Below are 26616 nucleotides of genomic sequence, written 5' to 3'. Positions count from 1 at the left end.
CCCACACAATCTTACTGCTGGTGGAAAGATCAGGGGGGCATCCAGGAACATTTATTATGCGGTCCTGCCCTTCATAAATTCTGAAGGCGGTGGTATATCCTGACCCGCTTTCACACAATTTGTAAAGCTTAATGCCATATCTTGCCCTTTTGGAAGGTAGATATTGGCGAAAGCTAAGTCTTCCATGAAAGTTGAGGAGGGATTCGTCCACGCTTACATTCTGCTCAGGGGTTTAAAGTTGCAGAAATAAATTATTCAGGGAATTTATCAGTAGACTTATTTTGAACAACCGATCACATTTTGCATCGGTACTTGGGGGGGGGGGCTGTGCGTTGTCATTGAAGTGGAGGAACCTCATTATTGTCTCATAACGAGACCTGGGTATTACTGCAGAATACACTGGGGTGGCTTGGGCGGGTCTTGTTGACCAGTAAGACCTAATGGAGGGCTTTTTGACAATACCCATATTTAGGATGAGCCCCCAAAATATTTTTAATTCCTGCAAATTGGTGGGCGTCCAATCTCTGGCATAGGTGGATGAAGGTTTCTGCCTTATATACTGAGCGGCATATAAATTAGTTTTGTGGACAATCATATTTAGGAGGTCGTCAGTAATAAATAAATGGAAGTAATCCATTTGGATAAAATTTGTATTGTCCACAGTTATGCCAGGAGTGGCAGTAAATCCATTGGTTCTAGGGCCAAAAGATGGAGCAGGTGCCCATACGAGAGCCTGAACTGGAGGGACCAGGCTGTCCTGTGCTATAGCGCTACTAGGCCCTGCGCTTCCATGTTCTGCAATTTCAACTGTGTCAGGGATAACGTCCCCTGAAGATGAACCTGAAGTGACGCTGTCATCGTCACTGCCTACAACAGGTTCTATCTCTGACACCATCTCTGATGCGGTCTGGCGTATGCCTCCTCAACACTCAAAAACTTCCTGGCCATAATGTCACTAGCACTAAGGGTATGTTCACATGGAGTTTTTTGCAGGCAGAATTTCTGCGTCAAAATTCCGTTTGGAAGTTTGAGGCAGATTTTCCTCTCCCTGCACGCAGATTTTCGTGGCGTTTTTCACCCGTGGCTATTGAGCGCCTCGGGTATAAAACTCTGCAAAATACGCTTTCTCTGCCTCCCATTGATGTAAATTGGAGGTCAGAGGCGTAAACACATGTCCCTTATTTCAATGGGAGGCATTTTTGGCCCGTTTTTGATGAGTTTTGCGGCGCGGTTACTGTGCCAAATAACTCCGTGTGAACATAGCCTAACTAAACAAACAATTATTTTTTATTCTTTTTTGTATTTTTTTTTTATAAACAAACACAAATTAACTGGTATATATACCTACACTACCGCTAACAAAAAAATACACCGCTATTGCTATATATTATATATATTTATGTGGATATATATACAGTGAAGGAAATAAGTATTTGATCCCTTGCTGATTTTGTAAGTTTGACCACTGTCAAAGACATGAGCAGTCTAGAATTTTTAGGCTAGGTTAATTTTACCAGTGAGAGATAGATTATAGAAAAAAAAAAAAAAAAAAATCACATTGGCAAAATTATATATATTTATTTGCATTGTGCACAGAGAAATAAGTATTTGATCCCTTTGGCAAACAAGACTTAATACTTGGTGGCAAAACCCTTCTTGGCAAGCACAGCAGTCAGACGTTTTTTGTAGTTGATGATGAGGTTTGCACACATGTTAGATGGAATTTTGGCCCACTCCTCTTTGCAGATCATGTGTAAATCATTACGATTTCGAGGCTGTCGCTTGGCAACTCGGATCTTCAGCTCCCTCCATAAGTTTTCGATCGGATTAAGGTCAGGAGACTGGCTAGGCCACTCCATGACCTTAATGTTCTTCTTTTTGAGCCACTCCTTTGTTGCCTTGGCTGTATGTTTCGGGTCATTGTCGTGCTGGAAGACCCAGCCACGAGCCATTTTTAATGTCCTGGTGGAGGGAAGGAGGTTGTCACTGAGGATTTGACGGTACATGGCTCCATCTATTCTCCCATTGATGCGGTGAAGTAGTCCTGTGCCCTTAGCAGAGAAACACCTCCAAAACATAATGTTTCCACCTCCATGCTTGACAGTGGGGACGGTGTTCTTTGGGTCATAGGCAGCATTTCTCTTCCTCCAAACACGGCGAGTTGAGTTAATGCCAAAGAGCTCAATTTTAGTCTCATCTGACCACAGCACCTTCTCCCAATCACTCTCAGAATCATCCAGATGTTCATTTGAAAACTTCAGACGGGCCTGTACATGCGCCTTCTTGAGCAGGGGGACCTTGCGGGCACTGCAGGATTTGAATCCATTACTGCGTAATGTGTTACCAATGGTTTTCTTGGTGACTGTGGTCCCAGCTGCCTTGAGATCATTAACAAGTTCCCCCCGTATAGTTTTCGGCAGCTCTCACCTTCCTCAGGATCAAGGATACCCCACGAGGTGAGATTTTGCATGGAGCCCCAGATCGATGTCGATTGACAGTCATTTTGTATGTCTTACATTTTCTTACTATTGCACCAACAGTTGTCTCCTTCTCACCCAGCGTCTTACTTATGGTTTTGTAGCCCATTCCAGCCTTGTGCAGGTCTATGATCTTGTCCCTGACATCCTTAGAAAGCTCTTTGGTCTTGCCCATGTTGTAGAGGTTAGAGTCAGACTGATTAATTGAGTCTGTGGACAGGAGTCTTTTATACAGGTGACCATGTAAGACAGCTGTCTTTAATGCAGGCACCAAGTTGATTTGGAGCGTGTAAGGCTGGGTTCACACGACCTATTTTCAGACGTAAACGAGGCGTATTATGCCTCGTTTTACGTCTGAAAATAGGGCTCCAATACGTCGGCAAACATCTGCCCATTCATTTGAATGGGTTTGCCGACGTATTGTGCAGACGACCTGTAATTTACGCGTCGTCGTTTGACAGCTGTCAAACGACGACGCGTAAATGGACTGCCTCGGCAAAGAAGTGCAGGACACTTCTTTGCCACGTAATTTGAGCTGTTCTTCATTGAACTCAATGAAGCACAGCTCAAGATTTACGAGCGTCTCAGACGGCTCGCAAAAAGCGAGGAGGAGCATTTACGTGTGAAATGAGGCAGCTGTTTTCTCCTGAAAACAGTCTGCCTTTTCACACGTAAATGACAGCTAGCATGTGCACATACCCTAACTGGGGAGGCTGAACTCTTAATGGTTGGTAGGGGATCAAATTTCTCTGTGCACAATGCAAATAAATATATATAATTTTGACTATGTGATTTTCTGTTTTTTTTTTATATAATCTATCTCTCACTGGTAAAATTAACCTAGCCTAAAAATTCTAGACTGTTTATGTCTTTGACAGTGGGCAAACTTACAAAATCAGCAAGGGATCAAATACTTATTTCCTTCACTGTATAATTACATATTCCCTACTTGCCTATTCTAATATAATAACAGATAGAAAGGTAGATGGATAGATAGAAAAAAATATAGATGGATAGATTGTATAGATAGATAGAAATCTATCTATACAGAGAATGTTTTACAGTGTGACACTTTTTATTCACTGTATTCTTCTGGCAGCAATTCTCTCGAGTCTCTTCTTCTCGTCACACTGAAACAATGTGTGTGGAGAAGAAAAGAGGCAGGAGATTTACTGCCAGAAATGTCAAAATAAAAACAAATGTGATCGCTGTGATTGGTTGTCACAGCGGTCACATGTTCAGGGACCAAAAGATTGGCCCCTGACACTCTGCCCAGTGCCCAGGGCTGTTAGCAACAGCCAGGGCACAGGGCTGTGTGCACGCGATCGCGTGTGCACATTCTCTGAGGTGTCGCCGTAATTAGTCTATACAGCGGACTTCAGAGACCCTGACCGCTGGCCGTAAAAACACAGCTAGTGGTCGGGAATCTGTTAACTCCATCAAATGTCTATTCTCTAGATTTCTCTGGAACTCTAGAAAGCCACGACTAGCACATAGGCACTTAATTCTCAAATCCCACTCTGGCGGAATGGGCCTCCCAGACATTTTGACTTACTATCAGGCTATACACCTTAGCAGGTGGGTTTCCTTAAATAGAATCAGAGACTCGTCCCCGAACCTGGAATCTGAGAGAGCTTTACTTCCTCCAGGTTTACAAGCCCGACTTTGATGTCCCTCTCTAAAAACTGGTCTTGCAAACTCCATGAGCCCTATGATTAAAGGTACCATTTTAGTGTCTCAGAAATTTTTCTACGGCTGTACCCCAATTACAAAAATACTGGCACTTACACCTCTCCACCTACTCCCTATACTCACAAATTGCACTGCTAACCACTAAGCTTTCTGGTCTTCTTTAAAATACAATACTGTAGCTGACACTTTTGGAGATGGTAAAATCCCCGCCTTACAATACCTTTTACCTAAAGATACACACTTGACTTTTCCTTTCTTACACTCCCTGGGTTTCAGAGAAATGAACAGTCTCTTTATGAAGATGTTCTAGGATATCTCAGAACCCTGCTGGCTGGAGACATATTTGTTATTACCTGCTCTTCCTAAAGGCCTAGTCTCTAAGATATACTCTGGCTTGATTTTAGATGGCTCTCCTTCCAAGCCTAGTATAACGGTTCTCACCGGTTTGTTCGTGGATCCTCGGTGTCGTCTGGGAGATGGTGCTTGGAACCCAGGCAACGCTTGGCACAGCGGGTAGAGGCAGTCGGATGGATAAGCAGAAGTCAGGACAGGCAGAAGACGTCGTAACGGGTATGGCAGCAATAGGTCAAGGCAGGCGGCAGACGTCGTAACGGGTATGGCAGCAATAGGTCAAGGCAGGCGGCAGACAAGGATAGTCAACTTCAAGCAGAGGTCAGTATGGGAAATCCAGACAAAAGGCAGAAGGAACGGAAACAGGGAACTAGGGCACAGGGAACTCACGAGGAACTTTGTTGAACAAGCAGGGATGGAAGGGTGGAGGAACCTTAAATAGGAAGTTCTAGGAATTAAGGTGCGACGAGTCAGCGCGCGCGCCCTCTAGTGACTGCAGCCGCACATCGAGGATGCCGACCGAGGAGGTAATGGATGCACTCACCTGACGCCGTCCAGGGCCAGCAGAGCATCCGGACCGGGTAAGTGGAGCTTGGGACGAGCAGCTGATGAGGGAGGGCGCCGGAACCGGAGCAGAGGCCGTGGGAACGGCGGGGAATGGCGTGGCAGCCGTTACACCTCGTTTTATACTAGCCTGGGAGAAGGAACTAGACGTCACCTTTAAGACAATAACCAGGTGGTACAGAACTCCTGATTTTCTGTACAAAATTAATTTGATCCCATCCAACAAGTGTTGGAGATGTAATTCTGACGTTGGTAACATATCCCATATCTGGTGGGACTGCCCCTTGATCAGGCCCTTTTGGGATAAAGTAGCCTACACAATTCAGAGAGTTACGAAACAAACCATCCCCCTTGGAGCTCCGCTTGTCCTCCTCTGGGCTTCATCACAAAACTTCTGGCCGAAACGCAATGATCTGATTACTCAAATGATTACGGTGACCAAACTACTGATTCCACTCCACTGGAAATCGACCGAACCTCCAACTTTCCGTGAATGGTTAGATAAGATGGACTCCATTTGCAGGATGGAGGAGCTCTTCAGCTGGGAACTCAGAAAGCATGTTCTTTATCTGAAGGTGTGGACACCATGGCTAACTTTCCGTGCCTCTATCCCTTCCCCTCCCTGAGCTGCCCCTCATGATCTTTAGTTGGTAGCTAAAATTGAACACCTAATGACTACACGAGTTCCCTCCAAATATGAAGACCCTAATATTATTCCTCTTACTCTCAAACCATGTATTTCATTAGATTTCTCTCATACATTATCTTATGGATTTAATTTTCTCATACTGTAACACGGGTACATTGTATATAGTTACTAATGTTTATATTCTAATGCTTCTCGTCCTGTATTATCATTCTTGCAAGGAACTTCAGCCTGCGTGCCGTAAGCTTCCCCTCCTGTTCCCCATGATCTGTGTAAGGATGTTCTTTTGTTATTCATCTTCAATATAGCAAAGATTTGAGAAAGGCTAGCAGTAAATGGTAGGTAGAGGAGCGTAACTGCAGTAAATAGAATGAGTGCAACTAAGCACTGATATGGCAAACAGCGGCAGTGATACGCTGTGCCAATGACAGTTCACTGAACCATTTCAATACAATTGCTAGCCTAAGGCCTCATGCACACAAACGTATTTTTGTCCTCCCGTAAATACTGATGTAAATACGGGTCCTTGGTCACACGTATTCGACCCGTATTGCACCAGTATTTACAGACCCGTGCCCGTAAATACGGGTCCGGTGTCACCTGTATTCCACCCGTATTTACGGGCATGTTTTCGCTGCAAAATTACACTGAACTAATCGGCAGCCCTTCTCTCTATCAGTGCAGGATAGAGAGAAGGGACAGCCCTTTCCGCAGAAAAAGTAAAAGAAATTCATACTTACCCGGCCGTTGTCTTGGTGACGCGTCCCTCTCTTGACATCCAGTCCGACCTCCCTGGATGATGCGGCAGTCCATGTGAGCGCTGCAGCCAGTGATTGGCCTGTGATTGGCTGCAGCGGTCACATGGGCTGAAACGTCATCCCAGGAGGCCGGACTGGAGGAAGAAGCAGGGAGTTCTGGGTAAGTAGGAACTTCTATTTTTTTACAGGTTGCTCTATATTGTGATCAGAAGTCACTGTCCAGGGTGCTGAAACAGTTACTGCCGATCGTTTAACTCTTTCAGCACTCTGGACAGTGACTATTTACTGACGTCGCCTAGCAACGCTCCCGTAATTACGGGTGCACACACGTAGTCACCCGTAATTACGGGAGCCCCATAGACTTCTATGGGCCTGCCCATGCCGTAATTACGGCCTGAAATAGGACATGTTCTATATTTTTCAACGGCACGGGCACCTTCCTGTAAGCATACGGGGAGGTACCCGTGGCCAATAGAAGTCCATGGGCCCGTAAAAACGTGCTGTAATTACGGCCCGTAATTACGGTCGTTTTTACGTTCGTGTGCATGGGGCCTAACAATGAGGTATTAAAAGCACTCAAGCCCCATCCGTGCCAAAGCCTCTGCTACTGTCTGGACTACCTCAGGTACACTTGTGTTACGAACTTTGTATAGACTTTGCCTAGACTGAGACTTGGCCAGCTGCCACTCCGCTACAGTAGAGCGGTCTAGTGGGTCCACATATCCCTAGATCGTGACGGTAGTGATCCGAATACGTGACATAGGTGCATGAATACAAAAAGAAATATAACAATAACAAATAAACTTCTTTGCAGTATGCAGGTATAGATACTTGCACTGATCTGCAGTGCTATAGTAGTCAGTTGTAGGCTGACTATCAATGCGGTGGGGTGGCGGGGGAAGACTATTGAGAGCTTGGTCATGTTGCCCCTTCAACTGCAATGGTTTGTCAAAATGGCGCTAGTACAGTTTACCGTCAATGGGGTTGCTTTGAGGCGTATGCAGGTGCCGTCTGAGTGTTGCGGTAGGTAGATGGGGGGAGGTTTTAGAAGTTGGATGGGCTCAGGGTGCTATTCCCCACCTCAAAGTTTGTTCGCTGTAAGAGGCAAGGGACATCCTTCAGAACGTCCCTAGGTAGAGAATGAGAGTCCGGTCAAGAGAGTGGGAGACAATGTGTAGGGCTGCAGTGGGGGAGGAGGGGTTCATCAGAGCCTGACAGTCAATAGCCACAAGATGGCCTCCAGTTCCCTAGGTGGCAACTGTGTTATATCCCCTTCAAGCCTTATTTAGTAGTGAGGGGGAACCAGGGACTGAGCCAGCAGATTTTCTGCAATTTGTGTGGCAGATGGTCCTCCACTTACCCCCAGGATGTGCAGACCCAGAGGATCAGCGTTCACTCTGGGGAGAGTCCGGCATGAGGGGAGGCCAGCCAGCCAGAAGGCGTCGCTTTGGTGAGTGCTTCTCGGTGGGTGTCGCGGGACGTATCGTTGGTGCAACTGCTCCAACCCAGTGTCCGCCGTTCGTACGAGCTGGAGTGAGCCTTAGCAGGCGCCCGCGGCACACTTCTGTAAAATCAAGGTCGCCTCGCTAGGCCTCAACGTATCGGACGCTCCGATGCGGGTCAGTTTGGAGTCCACCTGTTACCCATGTCAAAGGGAGTATAGCGGTGTAGGGTATATCACCCCGCAATGCACGGGGGGGGGGGGGGGGGGTGGCAGCAGATTGCTGCTTTTTATGCCTGAGCCACGTTGAAGCACATCCACTCCCGCCAGTGTCATAGCCACATCCCCTGGTTGCTCTTAGTTTTTAACCATGGGGACATATGCAGAGATCAGCTATATACAATAGACCTATTAACCAGGAAAAGCAGCCACCTGCCTAGAAGCAAGCAGTATAACCAACACATATTGCTCGCTCCCAGAAGGTACTATGCCGATTTGTATACAGGGTATAATATTCAACTTAAGGCCTCATACACACGACCGTAGCCATGTGCACGGGCGTGATTTTCGGGTCGGCTGGCCAGCAGCGGAGTGTCATCCGCGAGCCGCCCGTAAATCACGGGCCGTGCACATGGCCGCGGCCATGATTTACTATGAGCCTGGACCGCAGAACACAGCCGTAATAAGACATGTCCGTTCTCCTGGACCATGCACGGACCGTGGAAACCACGGTCGTGTGCATGGCCCCAAAGGAATGAATGGGGCCGCAATTCTCCAGTGGATTTTCGGGGGAATTGCGGCCGCAAAAGCACATTCATGTGCATGGGGCCTTACTCTTCCTGCTGTTAGTTGGCCATTGTTGAATTAAAGAGGCTCTGTCACCACATTATAAGTGCCCCATCTCCTACATAAGGAGATCGGCGCTATAATGTAGGTGACAGTGACGCTTTTTATTTAGAAAAACGATCTATTTTAAACCACTTTATTAGCGATTTTTAGCTTTATGCTAATGACTTTAATGCCCAAGTGGGCATGTTTTTACTTTCGACCAAGTGGGCGTTGTACAGAGGAGTGTATGACGCTGACCAATCAGCGTCATGCACTCCTCTCCATTCATTTACACAGCAGCATCGCGTTCTTACTCGAACACAATGTGCAGCCACATACACAGACATTAACGTTAATCAAGTGTCCTGATAATGAATACACATGAAATCCAGCCTGGACGTCATGTGTATTCAGAATCCTGACACTTCTGGATCTTTTCTGTGAGATTTCCAGCAAGGGAAACGAAATCTCGTTTACATCGTAATCTCGCGAGATTACGCGTGGCTTGCTGGAAATCTCACAGAAAAGATTCAGAAGTGTCAGGATTCTGAATACACATGACGTCCAGGCTGGAGGTCATGTATATTCATTAACAGGACACTTGATTAACGTTAATGTCTGTGTGTGGCTGCACATCGTGTTCTAGTAAGAACGCGATGCTGCTGTTTAAATGAATGGAGAGGAGTGTATGACGCTGATTGGTCAGCGTCATACACTCCTCTGTACAATGCTCACTTGGTCGAAAGTAAAAACACGCCCACTTGGGCATTAAGAAACTCATTAGCATAAAGCTAAAAATCGCTAGTGGTTTAAAATAATTGTTTTTCTAAATAAAAAGCATTACTGTCACCTACATTATAGCGACGATCTCCTTATGTAGGAGACAGGGCACTTATAATGTGGTGACAGAGTCTCTTTAAGTAGAAGGGTTTTCCAGTTTGGATATTCTAGGAGCCTCAGTGATCAACTGTTATCCTTAGGGCAAGTTCAGATGGTGCAAATTTTAATCCTTTGCATTAAACTCCATGGCATGTCTGCAACATAATAGACAAATGCTACAGATATGAAAAACCGCACCATGTCCTGAATTCCAGGAAGATTTTTTCTGCTACATGTGGATTGGGCCTTGAAAATTCTATGCACATGTATTGTACTGCAATTTGCCGTGGACGTCAGAACGTGGCCTTATGGAAACCTGTTGGAATGTGTTATATGGCAGGATGTCTGCTGAAATCAATAAGCATTCACTGATCACTATTGCAGATCCTCGGTAACAAAGGGGTGTCCTGATTGTACAACCACCCTAACTTTATCCTTACGGTTAGAATCCTCTTTTGGTTTTCCACCAAAACATGAACATTCTACTTTGAGTGATAATTGAGAAGTTTTACATCTTCCATCTATTCTTTCTTCTCATCCATCAAATGAGTCATCCTTCATTTGTATGGGGTGAGAAAATAGGGTAATAAAAAACTGCAGCAACACAATACAGGACGTCCTTTACAATGTCCTGTACTCTTTCAATGCACTCCTAAGCGGTCATTACAAAGTTTTCCCAATTATTCAAGTGACTCTGATTAAAAAACAACAACATTTTATTATGAATGAAAACCATAATTTCATAATGGTTGATATCAGAGAGTTGTCCGGATCTGGGGCTCTTCTCTGGTGCAGTTTCCCTATGAACATCAGAAAGCAAATGGTAAAGAACTACCATTCTTCTGAGGAGCACAGACCTGCCAGCAGAGGGAGCTGTGCAGTATACGCGATCCGCTACGGAAGACTATAGGTGTCTCACATTAATCCCCCCCAGCATATTAACCCCTGACGCACTAGAAATCTCTCCATGTACCCACTAGTACGAGGCAACAAAGAGCGGAATAACCTCTAAACTTTAGTCGTGCTAAACACTGCAAACCCGTCGGGTACGGAACAAACGTAAGCGGCAGAGTAGAATCACGTAACAGGCCGATACCACATGACTTCTACGTCATCGTAGCGCCCTTCTAGACCCTGCTGTAGCCCTAAACGAGGCCTGGTGGTCACCCTAAGCGGTTGCAGAGACGTTACACACCACCCTAATCTACGTTATATACGCCGGCCGCAGTTTTATTGCGTCAATCGTTGCACAGCTGGACAGGGAACGCGCGTCCATCGCGTTCTGTTTCCGGTCGGCACATTTTCAATGTAGCACAGCAGCGGGCGGAACGCTTTCCCGGTGACCCTGCTGCGGCTGTCAAGGGCCGAGCTCCGGTTCATCATGGCGACGGTGGAGGAGGGCGGATGGACGTACTGATGACCGTCCGTAAGATCGCCTCGATCTGTACGATGGTGAGTGCCTGAGGCTGGGCAGGGCAGTGAGGTATGCGGGAACTGGTATGTTGGATGTGAGTGAAAACTGTCAGGGGTTTGGGGGCGAGGTACAGGGATGTGCAGAGTAATATGTTGTGAGCTGGCATGTCAGGCACTTGTATACAGGAGATGGAGCGGTCCGGCCGACACCCTCATGTATACAGATGTATCCAGCTGCATAGCACTATATTACTGCAGTTCTCTGCAATCTGGGGCTGTCCAGCTGTTATACAACTACAGCTCCCAGCATGCCCGGGTCTGCCGGAGATGCGTCAGGTTGCAGCCCACTGCCTCTCTATACAGAGTGCGGAGGACTGCGCTGTGAAGTGCGGACCGCACCGTGTGACTAGGTCTCGTCTTGTGTGTCTAATATAAGAAATGTCATATCACGTGACTAACCACGCCCCTTTATGGTTACAAATATGATTAAAGCTTCAGGTGTCATAGTAAAAATGCCAGGTATGTACTGAGGACCTATTTCCAGTAGTAGTTACCCCATTTTTCTGCAGGTCCTGTCACAGTTGGTGGGGGGCATGTGCTCAGGGTGGGCATAAGGTAGGTAATATGAAGGCCTCTCTGGCTGGTCACTCCTGCATCTTGGGTTATGGGCACACCTGCTTCATACTGGCACACTGTGACTGTCCATCCATAATCTGTCCTCTATTAGTGGGGTAGGAACAGTCCATGCTGCCCTGTCCATGTGCTATGAGAGGGCACTATGCATGTACCGGATATCTGCTCCCCATACCGATTTATCAACTGCGGTCGTAGATTTTCAGTTTTTTTTGTGATCTTTTCAAACAACCCCAGGAACGTGTAGCAAAGGGGGAGGGGGGGGGATAACTTTATAAAACACAGGGCTTCATTTATCAAAGCTGTCTAACAGAAAAATGTTATTGCCCGGTGCAACCAATCAGAGCACAGCTTTATTTTCTTTAACTACTCTGAAAAAAAAGTTGCGCTCCTATTGGTTTCTATGGGCAACAATGACCGTTTAGATAAATGAGGACCCCACTGTATGCCTCCATCTATTGGGATGACTAGATGGTCGTAAATTTGTGTAAGATATTCAATGGCCGCCACAGAAGTGACCCCCCGTTGCTGCATTCTCATAGTACTATCGGGAGAAAACATACGGGAATAGTAATATGGATATTATGACGCACATCCTGGAGTCTTACATAATGGGTATATTAATGTTGTGAAAGTATACAGGAATATAATTAATGGAACGCTATAATTGGCGCCTTTTAGGGTACGTTCACACAGTTTTTTGACAGGCAAACAAAATGTACCTCAAAATTCCCTCAGGTTTTGAATTGCCGGGGGTCTGTTTATTTTTGACTTGGGTTTACTGGTGGTCTCTATTCAATGTCGGCTGCAAATTCTCCTAAAGTGACTGTCCGGTGAAGCAGTAAATGTAGATATAGTCGGGGCTGGATAGCTGTATTTAGATCTGACGACCTTACCTCAAAAGTAATCACGGGCACGGTCAGCTGCGGACAGTCGTCCACATCTGCGGGCGGTGCTTTCATTATAAAGTATGCTAGCACGGTCCGTAAAAAGCAAAAGATAGGATATGTCCTATCTTTTGCAGAATGTTTCTACGGCATGGCCACCTTCTCGTAAATATACGGGAAGGTGTCCGTGGACAATAGAAGTGAATGGGTGCGTAATTGCGGACCGTAATTATGGTCCGCAATTACAGATAATTGTTACGGCCGTGTGCATGGGGCCTTAAACTGTCCATACACAAGAAAAGTCAGTAGTTTCTGGTGATTTGCTGACTATCTTGTGGCTTCCCGACTTTTTTTTTTTTTTTGATGGCCGATCTAAACATGGATTTAGATATGCCTGATCCTTTGTTTGGCTGGGTTTGAATGTCGCGGACAAATTGTATTTTTTAGCCGCAAACTGTGGCAAAACTGCCCATTATTCCGCATTTTTGCGAAAATTAGGGCAAAAAAAGCACGATTTTGCCGCAGTCTATGGCAAAAAGAGCATTTTGACCACGACCGCCTTGCGGCAGAACCCAGCCTTGCTACGGCAGATAAACCATTCATTCTTAGGCTGCATTCACACAAGCACATTACGTCTGTAATGGACGGAACGTATTTCGGCCGCTAATCCCGGATCGAATACACTGGAGGGAGCCGGGCTCCTAGCATCATAGTTATGTACGACGCTAGGAGTCCCTGCCTCGCTGCAGGACAACTGTCCCATACTGTAATCATGTTTTCACCACGGGGCAGTAGTTCCACGGAGAGGCAGGGACTCCTAGCGTCGTACATAAGTATGATGCTAGGAGCCCGGCTCCCTGCAGTGTGTTCGGTCCGGGACTTGCGGCCGAAATACGTTCCGTCCATTACGGACGTAATGTGCTCGTGTGAATCCAGCCTTAATGCTGTGAATTGTCAGTCTTTAATTGTGCAGCAATTGTAAACCAAAGTGATTTTTGTCTAAATCTCATCAGTCTAAGATCTTGTTCGGATGTGGTCAATTTGTGTGGAATCTGTGCTAAAAATCTGTCGCGGAGTACAGTAAAATACATGTGAATGGGGTTCTCAGAACCCCATTTACATGTAGCAGATTTTTGTGCTTCCGATTTGCCAATTATTTCATACTCTTCATGTAAATTTTTGGTCCTCTATCGATCTGTGATCTATGTATCAATCTATAGTATTATTTGACAGCCGCTGTATGCTCTCGTCTCTCTGGAGGATCGGTTAGTGACCGCCTCTGCCGTCACCAATGTTGCTGGATACTAACCATTCTATCATCCAGCTCTATGCGTGGTTGAAGCTGCTGAATGCATGTCGTCCAGGAAGGAACACTTGGTTGTAGGTCGCGATGTTTTTTTTTTTTTTTTCTTCCAGTATTTTTATAACAAATTTTAGATTTTTTTTTTTTCTTCTTTACGTTTTATGAAGTGTAGAATACCCTATTAAATAAAATATCCTGCTGCTTCCTACTTTTCAGCTACTGACTCTTGAATTTCTCTTTCTCCCCCCCCCCTTCTCTCATGTAGAAACCTGATCTTGCTCTCATTTACTATTTGTTATTCTATGTCTACACTTTGTTCTCTTGTTTTATACCATACTGTTATCGCCATATTCAAAGTGTTTGGTAATGTGCGATGTCGGAGTAGATTCTCATTTCCGTATTTTTACTGTTTACTTTACAGAATCATTTCATTACGTTTATTAGATTTCATATGTATTTGATCTCATTTTTGTTTTCAGCCTTTACTCTATATCACCCGGTGCAAATAAGAGTAGTCTGGCCAGTTACGTGCCTGTTTGAGGCGATGACTGGTCCACCCCTAAAATAATCACGTATTATGCAGGTTCAGTACGTGAAATTGGAATTTAATGGATGATTGAACATTGTGGGCAATGTGCGCGATATGTGACTGGTTCACTGTAATGGGTTTGTTCACATATCAAAACTTTCTTTGAGTACGGGCCAATATCGTGACGGTCGAAACCCTGCTTGCTCGCGGTGGCCAATGACCACACAATTCTGCCATGTATTAATGGTAAAATCGTACGACCACTGGTAACCACGTATTAGTGGTGTTTCGGCCACATGCTAACACAACTAGTGGGGTTGTACCCTTTGGGTTGTGGATCCCTAGTCTAATAAGTAGATCGCACTGCTGGGAACCACTTCTCCTCTAATTGACTTCCATGCCTTGCATTGCTTATAGTGCAATCCCACAGTCCGCAAGTACTGAGAACGTTCTCAATTTTAGGTATAAGGCCTTATGCACACGACCGTTGCAATTGATCGGGCCGCAAACTACTGATCCTAGTGTCCGTATTTGCCTCTGATTCTCTTCCGCAGCCATTTCGTACGGCAAAATGCTGATATTTTTGCAGAGCCATAGATTTGAAAGGCAGCATGGGTATGCAAAAACTAGTAATTATGGAACATGTTCTATAACATGGAAAACGGAACAACGGATCCGCAAAAAACACTGATGTGTACATGGCCCAATAAATGGGTCAGTGTGCTGTCCGGAAAAAAATGCGTCTAGCACACTGAAGAAGAACACAGTTGTGTGCATGAGCCATTATTATGTTCTTCTTTTTTGGTAAAGCAAACTATTTACTTGCTGCGCCTTGAGGAGACTAGACACAGAGAAGAAATGGAGAAGAGCTAGAACTCATAAGGGAGACATTCAAGGACGAGAGGATGAAAATCGGGTTAGAACAGTATTATTTGAAACAGTCGGCTGCGCTATTGGTTCGGTAAAAAAAACGGATCCCTTTCACAACGGAGACAATCGGAAACAATTAGCAAAGTATCCGTCACCATTGAGATCAATGGTGATGCAAACGTAGGCTATGGTTGACGTTTGCCTTTCCGTTGAGAATTCCCCTGACTGAAAGCTCAGACGGAACCCCTCAACGGAAAGGCAACGCTAATGTGAACAGGCACTTAGAAGTAAGGAGATCAGATGGACTAACCATTAAACTTAACCCCTTGTCGGCATGCCACGTACTATTAGGTTGCTGTCATCTAGGGGAAGTATGGAGCGCGCTCACGGCTGGGCACGCTCCGTTCTCTGCCTGTGACGGCTGTGTTACACAGCCGATGCCTCACTCCAGCGACCGGAATCAAAGTTCGCTATGATTCCACCTGTTTAACGCCTTAAGGGCTTATTTAGACGAACGTGATATACGTCCGTGCAACGCGCGTGATTTTCACGCGCCTCGAACGGACCTATGTTAGTCTTTGAGGCCGTGCAGACTGTCCGTGAGTTTCACGCAGTGTCCGCTGCGTAAAACTCACGACATGTCCGATATTTGTGCGTTGTTCGCGCATCACGCACCCATTGAAGTCAATGGGTGCATGAAAATCATGCGCAGCACACGGAAGCACTTCCGTGTGACACGCGTGATTTGCGCAACAGCAGTAAAAAGTATGAATGAAAACAGAAAAGCGCCACATGCTTTTCTGTTTACAAACATACAAACAGTGTCATAATGATGGCGGCTGCGCGAAAATCACGCAGCCACGCATCATACGAGGGCGACACAGTACCTTTTGCGCGTGCAAAACGCTGCATTTTTTTGGACGCGCAAAATGCACACGCTCGTGTAAATCAGGCCTAAAGAGGCTCTGTCACCAGTTTATAAGTGCCCTACCTCCTATCTAATCTGATAGTCGCTGTAATTTAGATAACTTTTTTTTGTTTTTTTTAAGAAACTTTTATTTTTGACGGAGTTATGACTATTTCGTTTTTATGACAATGTCTTCTAAAAGCCCAAGTTGGCGTTTTTTTACTTTTGACCAAGTGGGCGTAGTAAAGAGAAGTGTTTGATGCTGACAAATCAGCGTCATACATTTCTCTTCATTCATGTTCAGCTGTACTTGCAGCACAGCGTGGTCTCGCGAGATCACGCTGTGCTGTCACTTACTCCCTCATTAACTTTACTGGAGTGTCAGGAGAATGAAAAGACATCACATCCTGGCGGAAGGTGATGTCTGGTCATTCTCCCGATACTCTGGTAAAGTTAATGAGGGAGTAACTGACAGCACAGCGTGATCTCGCGAGACCACGCTGTGCTGCAAGTACAGCTGAACATGAATGAAGAGAAGTGTATGACGCTGATTTGTCAGCGTCATACACTTCTCTTTACTACGCCCACTTGGTCAAAAGTAAAAAAACGCCCACTCGGGCTTTAAGAAGAAATTGTCATAAAACGAAAAATAGTCATAACTCCGTCAAAAAGAAAAGTTAAAAAAAAAAAAAAAAAAGCAAACAAAACTTCTCTACGTTACAGCGACTATCAGATTAGGTAGGAGAGAGGGCACTTATAAACTGGTGACAGAGCCTCTTTAAATGCCGCGGTCAATAGTAATAAAGGCCCCCAGGTCTGCCATCTCTGTACTCATTTGAAGCTCTGTCTCTGGCAGGGCTTCAAAGGAGACTGTCAGTATCACGATATACTGCAATACATTAGTACTGCAGTATACCATGCAAGCGATCCAACGATTGCTGCTTCAAATCTCCTAGGGGGACTAATAAAAAAAATAATTTTTAAAAAAAGCGTTCTAACCCATACACACGACCGTATTTTTCATCAGTAAATACCGTAATTACGGACCCATTTATTTATATTGGCCACGGACACCTTTCAGTTTTTTTACGGATGGGTGTCCGTGCTGAAAAAATTATAGAACCTGTCCTTTTCTTGTCAATAATCACGGCAAGGACTCTCCCATAGCCTTTGGGAGCTTCCGTAAATACGGATGTGCATCCATATACCGTTTTTATTTACGGAAGCGTTGCTATGCAACATGCTGATGACCTTATTTGCATGTTTTTACGGATCCGTATGTACGAATGCAATACGGACGTATTTACGTATGCCCTTCCGTATATACGGATGAAATACAAATGCCAACGGATCCATATTTACGGACAGTATTTCGGGATAGACGAAAATACGGTCGTGTGCATGGACTTTAAAGTTTTTTTTTTTTTTGTTTTTTTTTTTTTATGTTTAAAAAAATTAAGTTAAAATAAAACAATTTTTTTTCCCCTAAAGTAATATTTAAAAAAAATTTGTTAACACAACTGGTATCACAGTGTCTGTAAAAGTCAGAACTATCACAACATAGCGTTGTTTAACTGGCTCGGTGAACGCCGTAAAAAAAATAAAACATGCAAATTGCTGTTTGGTCACCTTAACTCTCAAAAAAATCCCATTTCACCCCACAATTTTTTTACAGCTTCCCAGTACATTATGTGGTACAAGCAATGGGGCCATGACAAACTATAACTTGTCCCGCAAAAATCAAGCCCTCATACGGCTATGTCCACAAAAAAACTAAAGGTTATGGCTTTTGGAAGGCGGGGAGGAAAAAACAAAAAAGAAAAAACTGAAATTGGCCATGTCTCCAAGGGGTTGAAGGAACATTTTGTTAACTTGCAGACAGTACAAGAGGGGCAGATTGATTTGGCGGCAGTACCAGACCATCCGTACAACCCTTATAAAGCATCATTTCAGATCTGACTAAGGCCCCATGCACACGGCCGTAAAAAATCTCCGTAATATGGTCCGCAATTACGAACCCATTCAGTTCTATTGGCCGCGGACGCCTTTCCGTATCGCTACGGATAGGTGTCCGTGCCGTAGAACTGTACCGCAGAAGATACAACATGTCCTATCTTTTGCGTTTTACAGGCCGTACTCCCATACTTTGTATGGGAGAACGGGCTAAAAATACGGGCACGGCAGTGTGCATGAGGCCTCACTTCTTCAGTGGGACTATACACAAACCCTGACTGTTAAAATGAAGCGTGCGTGGCGCTCGACAGTGTCCCACACATTTTGGGTCCAACAGTCGCTCTTTGCTTCACTTGGAGGTCCGAATGCATTACAGTTTATGGCTTTGTCTCTCTCTGACAGACCGTTGGAAATCAATGACAACTTTTACATGTGTCTGATGGTAGAAGTAAGTGGTGTTTGGAATTGGTTACATGTAGGGAGTTCTTGTGAAACTGATTTGTTCTCTCCTCACGCCGATGGTACTTGGCTTAGCACTTGAGGAAACCACCGTCACAAAGTGGAACCGTTCAATATTGAGGCTGATACTGCAATGATTTGCTGGATGGAACCAGACGATCTGTTAATCATAGAGGCCTGTACGTCCCAGCGTTTGAGCTAAATTGCTATGCATTTACTTCAGAGAGGCATGTGAAGGGCACTTGAGTAAGCATTGCTGTTTTCACACATACATTATCCTTAATCCCTAAAGTAATTCTTTCCTTTGGGTTGTGTAGCGAATGACTCGCTGACACGGCATGAACGGCTCTGCAGCGTGATTGTCGGGTACCTCTGTCGTCTCCTTGTTACTGGATCCCCTCACGCCGCTGTCTGCGCTCCAATTGCTTTCATTGGGAGCCACCTAGTGGATTTACTTACTCCTGAAGTACATAATATTGTATTCTTTTGAACATAATGTAACCAACAAATAATGGGTACTGTAAATATTTCAGAAGCAGAATTTTTTTAAATTGCTTTCTTTACACGACTTGGGGCCTGTTCACATCACCGTTCGCTTTCCGTTCCAGGGTTTCCGTCGGGTGAACCCCGCAACGGAAAGTGAAAGTGAAACCACAGCTTCCGTTTCAGTCACCATTGATAGCAATGGTGACGGAAACCTCTCTAATGGTTTCCGTTCGTCCTCATTCCGGCAGGTTTACGGTTTTCCGACGGAGTCAATAGCGCAGTCGACTCCGCTATTGATTCCGGTGTTAAAACGGAAACCTGCCGGAATGGTGACGAACAGAAACCATTAGCGATGTTTCCGTCACCATTGAGATCAATGGTGACTGAAACGGAACCTGTAGTTTCACTTTCCGTTGCGGCGTTCACCCGACGGAAACCTCAGACGGAACCCCGGAACGGAAAGCGAACGCTGTTGTGAACAGGCCCTTAGCGACAATCCCTGTTCATAAGCACATTTGAGTAAGAATAGCTTCAACTCAGGCGGTCTCCTCCAAATAGATACCCATTCATTTGAATCGGAGCCATTTAATACTACTTTGGAATGTATGGCTGGCCGATACCTCTCCCAATCGTATCGGATAAACGCCAGGGGTTTTAAGAGAGGCAGAGTTAGGCCCAGTTTTTTGACGCGTAAATGCGTCTGAATCCGCTCCACAAAACGGCTGAAACCTGCCTGCCATTGATTTGAATGGGAGGCGGAGGCGTTTGTTTTTCCAAAATGACTTCTAGCCACTCGCAGGAAAAATATAGCGGCATGTTTTTCTTGCAGCATTTACGCCTCTGACCTCCCATTGAAATCGATGGGAGGCAGAGAAAGCGTTTTACGTGGCTTTTTTTGCCAGGCAGGTCCAAATTTTGAGGCAGTTTTTTTTTTTTTTTTTTTGCCTGCAAAATCCTCAGTGTAAACAGGGCCTTTAAACGTAGAAGCTATTGTTTCTGCTAAAAAAAACAGAAACCTTACGGAACGGAGACAAACAGAACCATTTGTAACGGAAGCATTACCATTGAAATCAATGGTAATGCAGACGCTGTGACCGGGGATTCCACTCCAGGAGAAGCCAATGGCGTCACTGTCCATATATGGACAGACATTAAGGAGCACTCCAGGAGTGGAATCCCTCCTACAGTTGCGCTCCCGACCAGGGGGCTGTGTGGCGCTCCCGACCAGGGGGAATCTGTGTGGTGGGTTGATGGTCATTTTACTGTGGGTGGGGGGCTGATGGTCTTCAAGTGGTTTCCGCCTCTGACCTCCAATTGAAATTAATAGGAGGCAGAAAATACCTGCGGTGCCCGTTTGGAGCTTTTTTTGTCTGCGTCTTTTGCATTAGCTTCAACGGCTTAAGAAATAACACAGAAAAAAAAAGTCACAACGCTGTCAATTCAAAATTCCTGAAGGAATTTTAAGGCAGATTATTATTTTTTTTTTTAAGGTGTTTTCTGTCTTTCGCAAAACAATTCTTGGTAGGGGGGCCTTGAGGAAGTTTTATTTTTCCAGTGCTGCCTCGAGTCCGAAAAGGTTGGGAACTTTGTACTAGGCTACAGGACCCAGTCGTGGAGCATCTCCGTTCGCCGTGGGAACGGGGCATAGGTGAGTACAGTTTTTGTTTGGGGGCACTGTCTACAAGGGAGAGGTGGAGGACTGTATGGCACGGTCTACAAGGGAGAGGTGGGGGCCCGTATGGCACGGTCTACAAGGGAGAGGTGGGGGCCCGTATGGCACGGTCTACAAGGGAGAGGTGGGGGCCCGTATGGCACGGTCTACAAGGGAGAGGTGGGGGCCCGTATGGCACGGTCTACAAGGGAGAGGTGGGGGCCCGTATGGCACGGTCTACAAGGGAGAGGTGGGGGCCCGTATGGCACGGTCTACAAGGGAGAGGTGGGGGCCCGTATGGCACGGTCTACAAGGGAGAGGTGGGGGCCCGTATGGCACGGTCTACAAGGGAGAGGTGGGGGCCCGTATGGCACGGTCTACAAGGGAGAGGTGGGGGCCCGTATGGCACGGTCTACAAGGGAGAGGTGGGGGCCCGTATGGCACGGTCTACAAGGGAGAGGTGGGGGCCCGTATGGCACGGTCTACAAGGGAGAGGTGGGGGCCCGTATGGCACGGTCTACAAGGGAGAGGTGGGGGCCCGTATGGCACGGTCTACAAGGGAGAGGTGGGGGCCCGTATGGCACGGTCTACAAGGGAGAGGTGGGGGCCCGTATGGCACGGTCTACAAGGGAGAGGTGGGGGCCCGTATGGCACGGTCTACAAGGGAGAGGTGGGGGCCCGTATGGCACGGTCTACAAGGGAGAGGTGGGGGCCCGTATGGCACGGTCTACAAGGGAGAGGTGGGGGCCCGTATGGCACGGTCTACAAGGGAGAGGTGGGGGCCCGTATGGCACGGTCTACAAGGGAGAGGTGGGGGCCCGTATGGCACGGTCTACAAGGGAGAGGTGGGGGCCCGTATGGCACGGTCTACAAGGGAGAGGTGGGGGCCCGTATGGCACGGTCTACAAGGGAGAGGTGGGGGCCCGTATGGCACGGTCTACAAGGGAGAGGTGGGGGCCCGTATGGCACGGTCTACAAGGGAGAGGTGGGGGCCCGTATGGCACGGTCTACAAGGGAGAGGTGGGGGCCCGTATGGCACGGTCTACAAGGGAGAGGTGGGGGCCCGTATGGCACGGTCTACAAGGGAGAGGTGGGGGCCCGTATGGCACGGTCTACAAGGGAGAGGTGGGGGCCCGTATGGCACGGTCTACAAGGGAGGGGTGGGGGCCCGTATGGCACGGTCTACAAGGGAGGGGTGGGGGCCCGTATGGCACGGTCTACAAGGGAGGGGTGGGGGCCCGTATGGCACGGTCTACAAGGGAGGGGTGGGGGCCCGTATGGCACGGTCTACAAGGGAGGGGTGGGGGCCCGTATGGCACGGTCTACAAGGGAGGGGTGGGGGCCCGTATGGCACGGTCTACAAGGGAGGGGTGGGGGCCCGTATGGCACGGTCTACAGGGGAGGGGTGGGGGCCCGTATGGCACGGTCTACAGGGGAGGGGTGGGGGCCCGTATGGCACGGTCTACAGGGGAGGGGTGGGGGCCCGTATGGCACGGTCTACAGGGGAGGGGTGGGGGCCCGTATGGCACGGTCTACAGGGGAGGGGTGGGGGCCCGTATGGCACGGTCTACAGGGGAGGGGTGGGGGCCCGTATGGCACGGTCTACAGGGGAGGGGTGGGGGCCCGTATGGCACGGTCTACAGGGGAGGGGTGGGGGCCCGTATGGCACGGTCTACAGGGGAGGGGTGGGGGCCCGTATGGCACGGTCTACAGGGGAGGGGTGGGGGCCCGTATGGCACGGTCTACAGGGGAGGGGTGGGGGCCCGTATGGCACGGTCTACAGGGGAGGGGTGGGGGCCCGTATGGCACGGTCTACAGGGGAGGGGTGGGGGCCCGTATGGCACGGTCTACAGGGGAGGGGTGGGGGCCCGTATGGCACGGTCTACAGGGGAGGGGTGGGGGCCCGTATGGCACGGTCTACAGAGGAGGGCTGGGGGCCCGTATGGCACGGTCTACAAGGAGGAGGTGGGGGCCCGTATGGCACGGTCTACAGGGAGGCTGTATGTCAAAATCTACTGTGGGCATTATACTGTGTAGGGCACTACAGATGGCATAATACTGTTGCCACAATTAGAGGACAAAATACTGTGTCCTTGAAGGGGTTGTAATATATTAGATTACTATTATACTGTATGGGGCACTAAAGGGGCATTATCATTTTTTTTTTTTTTTTTTTTTTTATGGGGCATTTTTTTTTTTAATGATCGGGTAGGGCGCCGAAAGATCACTTCGCATGGGGTGCCATCCTAAGGCCGGCCCTGCTCCTGAAACCCCTCCTACCTTGTACTGCTGTCACTGCTTTATGGCCACTGAGTTATGAGGTAGCTGGGAAGACTGAAACATCGGAGCTACGTGTTTTCCGAAACTCCCATATAAGGCCCAGTTCACACAGTTTCATTTTTAAAAAAAATTTACGCTGATTTTAACGCAGAAACCGCGTCTGAATCCGCAGCAAAGAAAAGTCCAAAACCGCCTCCCATTGATTTCTATGGGAGGCGTTTTTTCAAACAGCATTTTTTAGCCGCTCGCAGTAAAAAAAAAAAAACAGCATTCTTGCCTTGGTTCCTCCTCTGACCTCCCATTTGAAATCGATGGGAGGCAGAAAAAGCGTTTTTTTTGGCCGCGTGTGAAAAATACAGTGAATATCGCAGCAAGAGATTTTTTTTCTGTCTGCTTCAACAACCCCATTCAGCAATGGAGTTTTGTCGCTGATACAAGTAAATATTGCTCTTTGGTTCCAAATGAAAAAAAACAGCAATTTTTGGGTAATTCCATTACATGAGAATTTCTAAAAGGCCTAATAGCAGATATTTACGCTGTAAATGACTCTTTATGCTGGAGCAATTATTTTCCCAGTGTCATTTTACATATAATTTCCATCCTATGAGCGGCTGTGAGACTGGCACACTTTACCATTGTGAAAGCGATTTACTTTCCTGCATTACAGTAATCTCTCCGTCCTAATGTAACATACAAATCCTTCAACTGCGGGAATGCTCTTGCTGTGTTGAAAGCAAGCGTCAGGCTGGCAGACTTTTCCTATTGAGTTTTTGTAAATAACACGTTGCCGCCTGTCACAATTACTGCATGAATGATGTCATTTGTGGCGTGAGGGCAGGGTGTTTTGAATTGGTAATGGGTGAAATCAGTCAGTTCCTTTTATATCTGAACTCATCAGCCTACATATATCGACTTGCCCACCACTGCTCTCTTCTCAGGCCAGAAACTTGTCAGCAGCCCATCTTTCTGGCTCTTTGGCAAGGTTTATTGTATTCTGCACGCAGTTTGTTTGCTATTTTAAAATAAACCCAAAAAACAAACCCTAAAAAAAACACTTGAGGGATCTTGTTCATCTTTTTATTTGCTTATTTTGACTGCAAATTAAAATCTGTTCTTTAGGCCTAATTTACACGAGCGTGTGCGTTTTGCGTGCGCAAAAGGCACTTGACATCTCCGTGTGTCATCAGTGTATGATGCGCGGCTGCGGCAGAGATGAGGCTAGTCGACGTCAGTCACTGTCCAGGGTTCTGAAAGAGTTAACTGATCGGCAGTAACTCTTTCAGCACCCTCGACAGTGAATTCCGATCACCATATCGAGTAACCTGTTTAAAAAAAAAAGAGGTTCGTACTTATCGAGAACTTCCCGGCCGTTGCCTTGGTGACACGTCCTTGGTGACGCGCCTCTCTTGACATCTGGCCCCACCTCCCTGGATGACGCGGCAGTCCATGTGACCGCTGCAGCCTGTGCTTGGCTTGTGATTGGCTGCAGCTGTCACTTAGACTGAATTGTCATCCTGGGAGGTCAGACTGGAGGAAGAAGCCGGGAGTTATCGGTAAGTCAGAACCTTTTTTTTTTTTTTACGTGTTCAAGTATATTGAGATCGGAAGTCACTGTCCAGGGTGCTGAACCAGTTTAACTCTTTCAGCACCCTGGACAGTGACTGTCTCCTGCCGGGTTCGGTCAAAACGAGTTCGGCCGAACCCGGTGAAGTTCGGTTCGGTCATCTCGAAGACACTCCGTTCGGATGTTTGTAAACAGAAAAGCACGTGGTGCTTTTCTGTTTACATTCAGTTTGACAGCTCTTGTGCGAATCACGCAGTTCGAACGGAAGTGCTTCCGTGCGACCTTCGTGGTTTTCACGCACCCATTGACTTCAATGGGTGCGTGATGCGCGAAAAACGCAGATTTTTAGAACATGTCGTGAGTTTTTTTTCAGCGCACTCACGCTGAGCAAAACTCACGGACTGTCTGTATGCCCCTATAGACTTGTATAGGTCCGTGCGACCCGCGTGAAAAGCACGCGAGTCGCACGGACGTATATCACGTTCGTGTAAATGAGGGCTTACAGAAATCGCAGTTGGATGTGAATTGTACACAACTGAATGGATTTCTATGATTGACGTATGGCATCCGTTAAACGTAGACATTATGGGCTTTAGGTGACATATCCATAAAATGTAATGCCATATTAGCCAATGGGTGACAATTTCATGTGATGGATGCCCAACAGTGGCATCTGTTACTCATAGACCATTCTGGGATCCGTTTAACAGATACGTCATGAAAAGGTCAATAGGGTTCATGGTGTATCCATTAAAATGGATCCCATAATAGTTTATGGGTGACAGATGCCGCTGCTGGGCATCCGTCACAGCCTGCGTTTTTAATATATACATTGGGAGCTTTTCCCGGTGTAGATGTAAAAAAGAGACCATAAACGCTGTGTGTACGGTGCCTTATAAATAATGTTCTGCATCTGGTAGGTCACATTTTATTAAGTCTTCTATATATTCTAGAGCATTACCAACCAAATCTTAGTTTACGAACAGATGACCATTTTATAGAAGTGTGAGTGATATGTATTATTATACTTGGCAGCTGTCATTTTGGTAGCTTGTTGTGGCAATAACAAAGTGAGATCTGATCCAATTGGTTTCTGAGAAGCGAATTGAAAGTTGGCATATGACAATATGGACTTCACAATTGAGGATACCAGATGTAGTGGGAACAGTCACATGACAGATGGTGTCGTCCGACAAATCCCATTGACCAGCAATGGGGTCCAACGTATTTCATCACTGTTTCCATAGTTTTTATTAAGAGAAAAGCGCTGCATGAAGCTCTATTCTTCCCAACAAGACTGCTGGGACTGCTGACGGCAGTGTGAACCTTAAAATATGGATGTTGGGGTGACAGCAGTTCCTTATACCTTATGTTTTCTATTAAACTAAATGGAAGGATGCCTCTTATGACTTCTACTTCATTAAAGTATAACTAACGCTGGTAATATCCATCCTTGTGTTTATCATACATGTGTAATTTAGATTCCACTAACCTCATGAGGTCTCTATTGGTTTAGTTTGGGCTAATAGGGTTTTATTGAGCATCCTTTCCGTTGACTACGGAAGCTGTTTAAGATCAGAATGTTAATGTGGAAAAATGCCTCCGTGGAGCTGACTAGTTGAAGCCGGGGTGCTGTCTGCTCTATATCTACTTGGTGTCACATTGTATTGGTGAGATCAAGTATTCATATATTCTGAACATTATATTCCCTACAACAGATCTTAAATTGCTGGCAGATACTTTCTTGAAATAAATAAAAAATAATGTCATTGTGTAAGAACTCTGTAAATGTATGCTAGAATTCAGACATAAATTGTATTAAAAGGTGACTAAACCTTGAAAAAACTTCTGACATGTCATAGTGACATATATAACCTAAAGGAAATAGATGCTCACAAAGCACAAGGAATAATGAAAAGAGAAAAATACTTTATTGAAATACATGAGGAGCAATTAACAATAGATTAAAATGAGGAGTCCATAAACCGCAGTTAAAAGCGGGACAGTTTAGATGCTTTGTGGTGTACACCCTTTAATCAGCCCAT

General features: G+C 46.4%; 1 protein-coding gene across 3 annotated transcripts in view; it reads left to right on the top strand.

Annotated features, from left to right (window-relative positions):
• The first annotated feature begins 10616 nt into the window (after nucleotides 1-10616).
• LOC142659520 (ubiquitin carboxyl-terminal hydrolase 12-like) overlaps nucleotides 10617-26616 on the top strand; it is a 90348-nt gene continuing 74348 nt past the window's right edge. The window contains exon 1 of one of the 3 annotated variants that reach the window (XM_075835731.1): nucleotides 10617-11088. In XM_075835731.1, the coding sequence (XP_075691846.1) occupies nucleotides 11041-11088 (48 nt within the window). In that variant the 5' untranslated portion in view covers nucleotides 10617-11040. The remainder of the gene's footprint in view (nucleotides 11089-26616) is intronic. The other 2 variants (XM_075835728.1, XM_075835729.1) reach the window with 2 other exon arrangements.

This window comes from Rhinoderma darwinii, chromosome 8, assembly GCF_050947455.1.
Source record: "Rhinoderma darwinii isolate aRhiDar2 chromosome 8, aRhiDar2.hap1, whole genome shotgun sequence".
Classification (NCBI taxonomy): Eukaryota; Metazoa; Chordata; class Amphibia; order Anura; family Rhinodermatidae; genus Rhinoderma; species Rhinoderma darwinii.
This window is presented reverse-complemented; position numbering and strand designations above follow the sequence as displayed.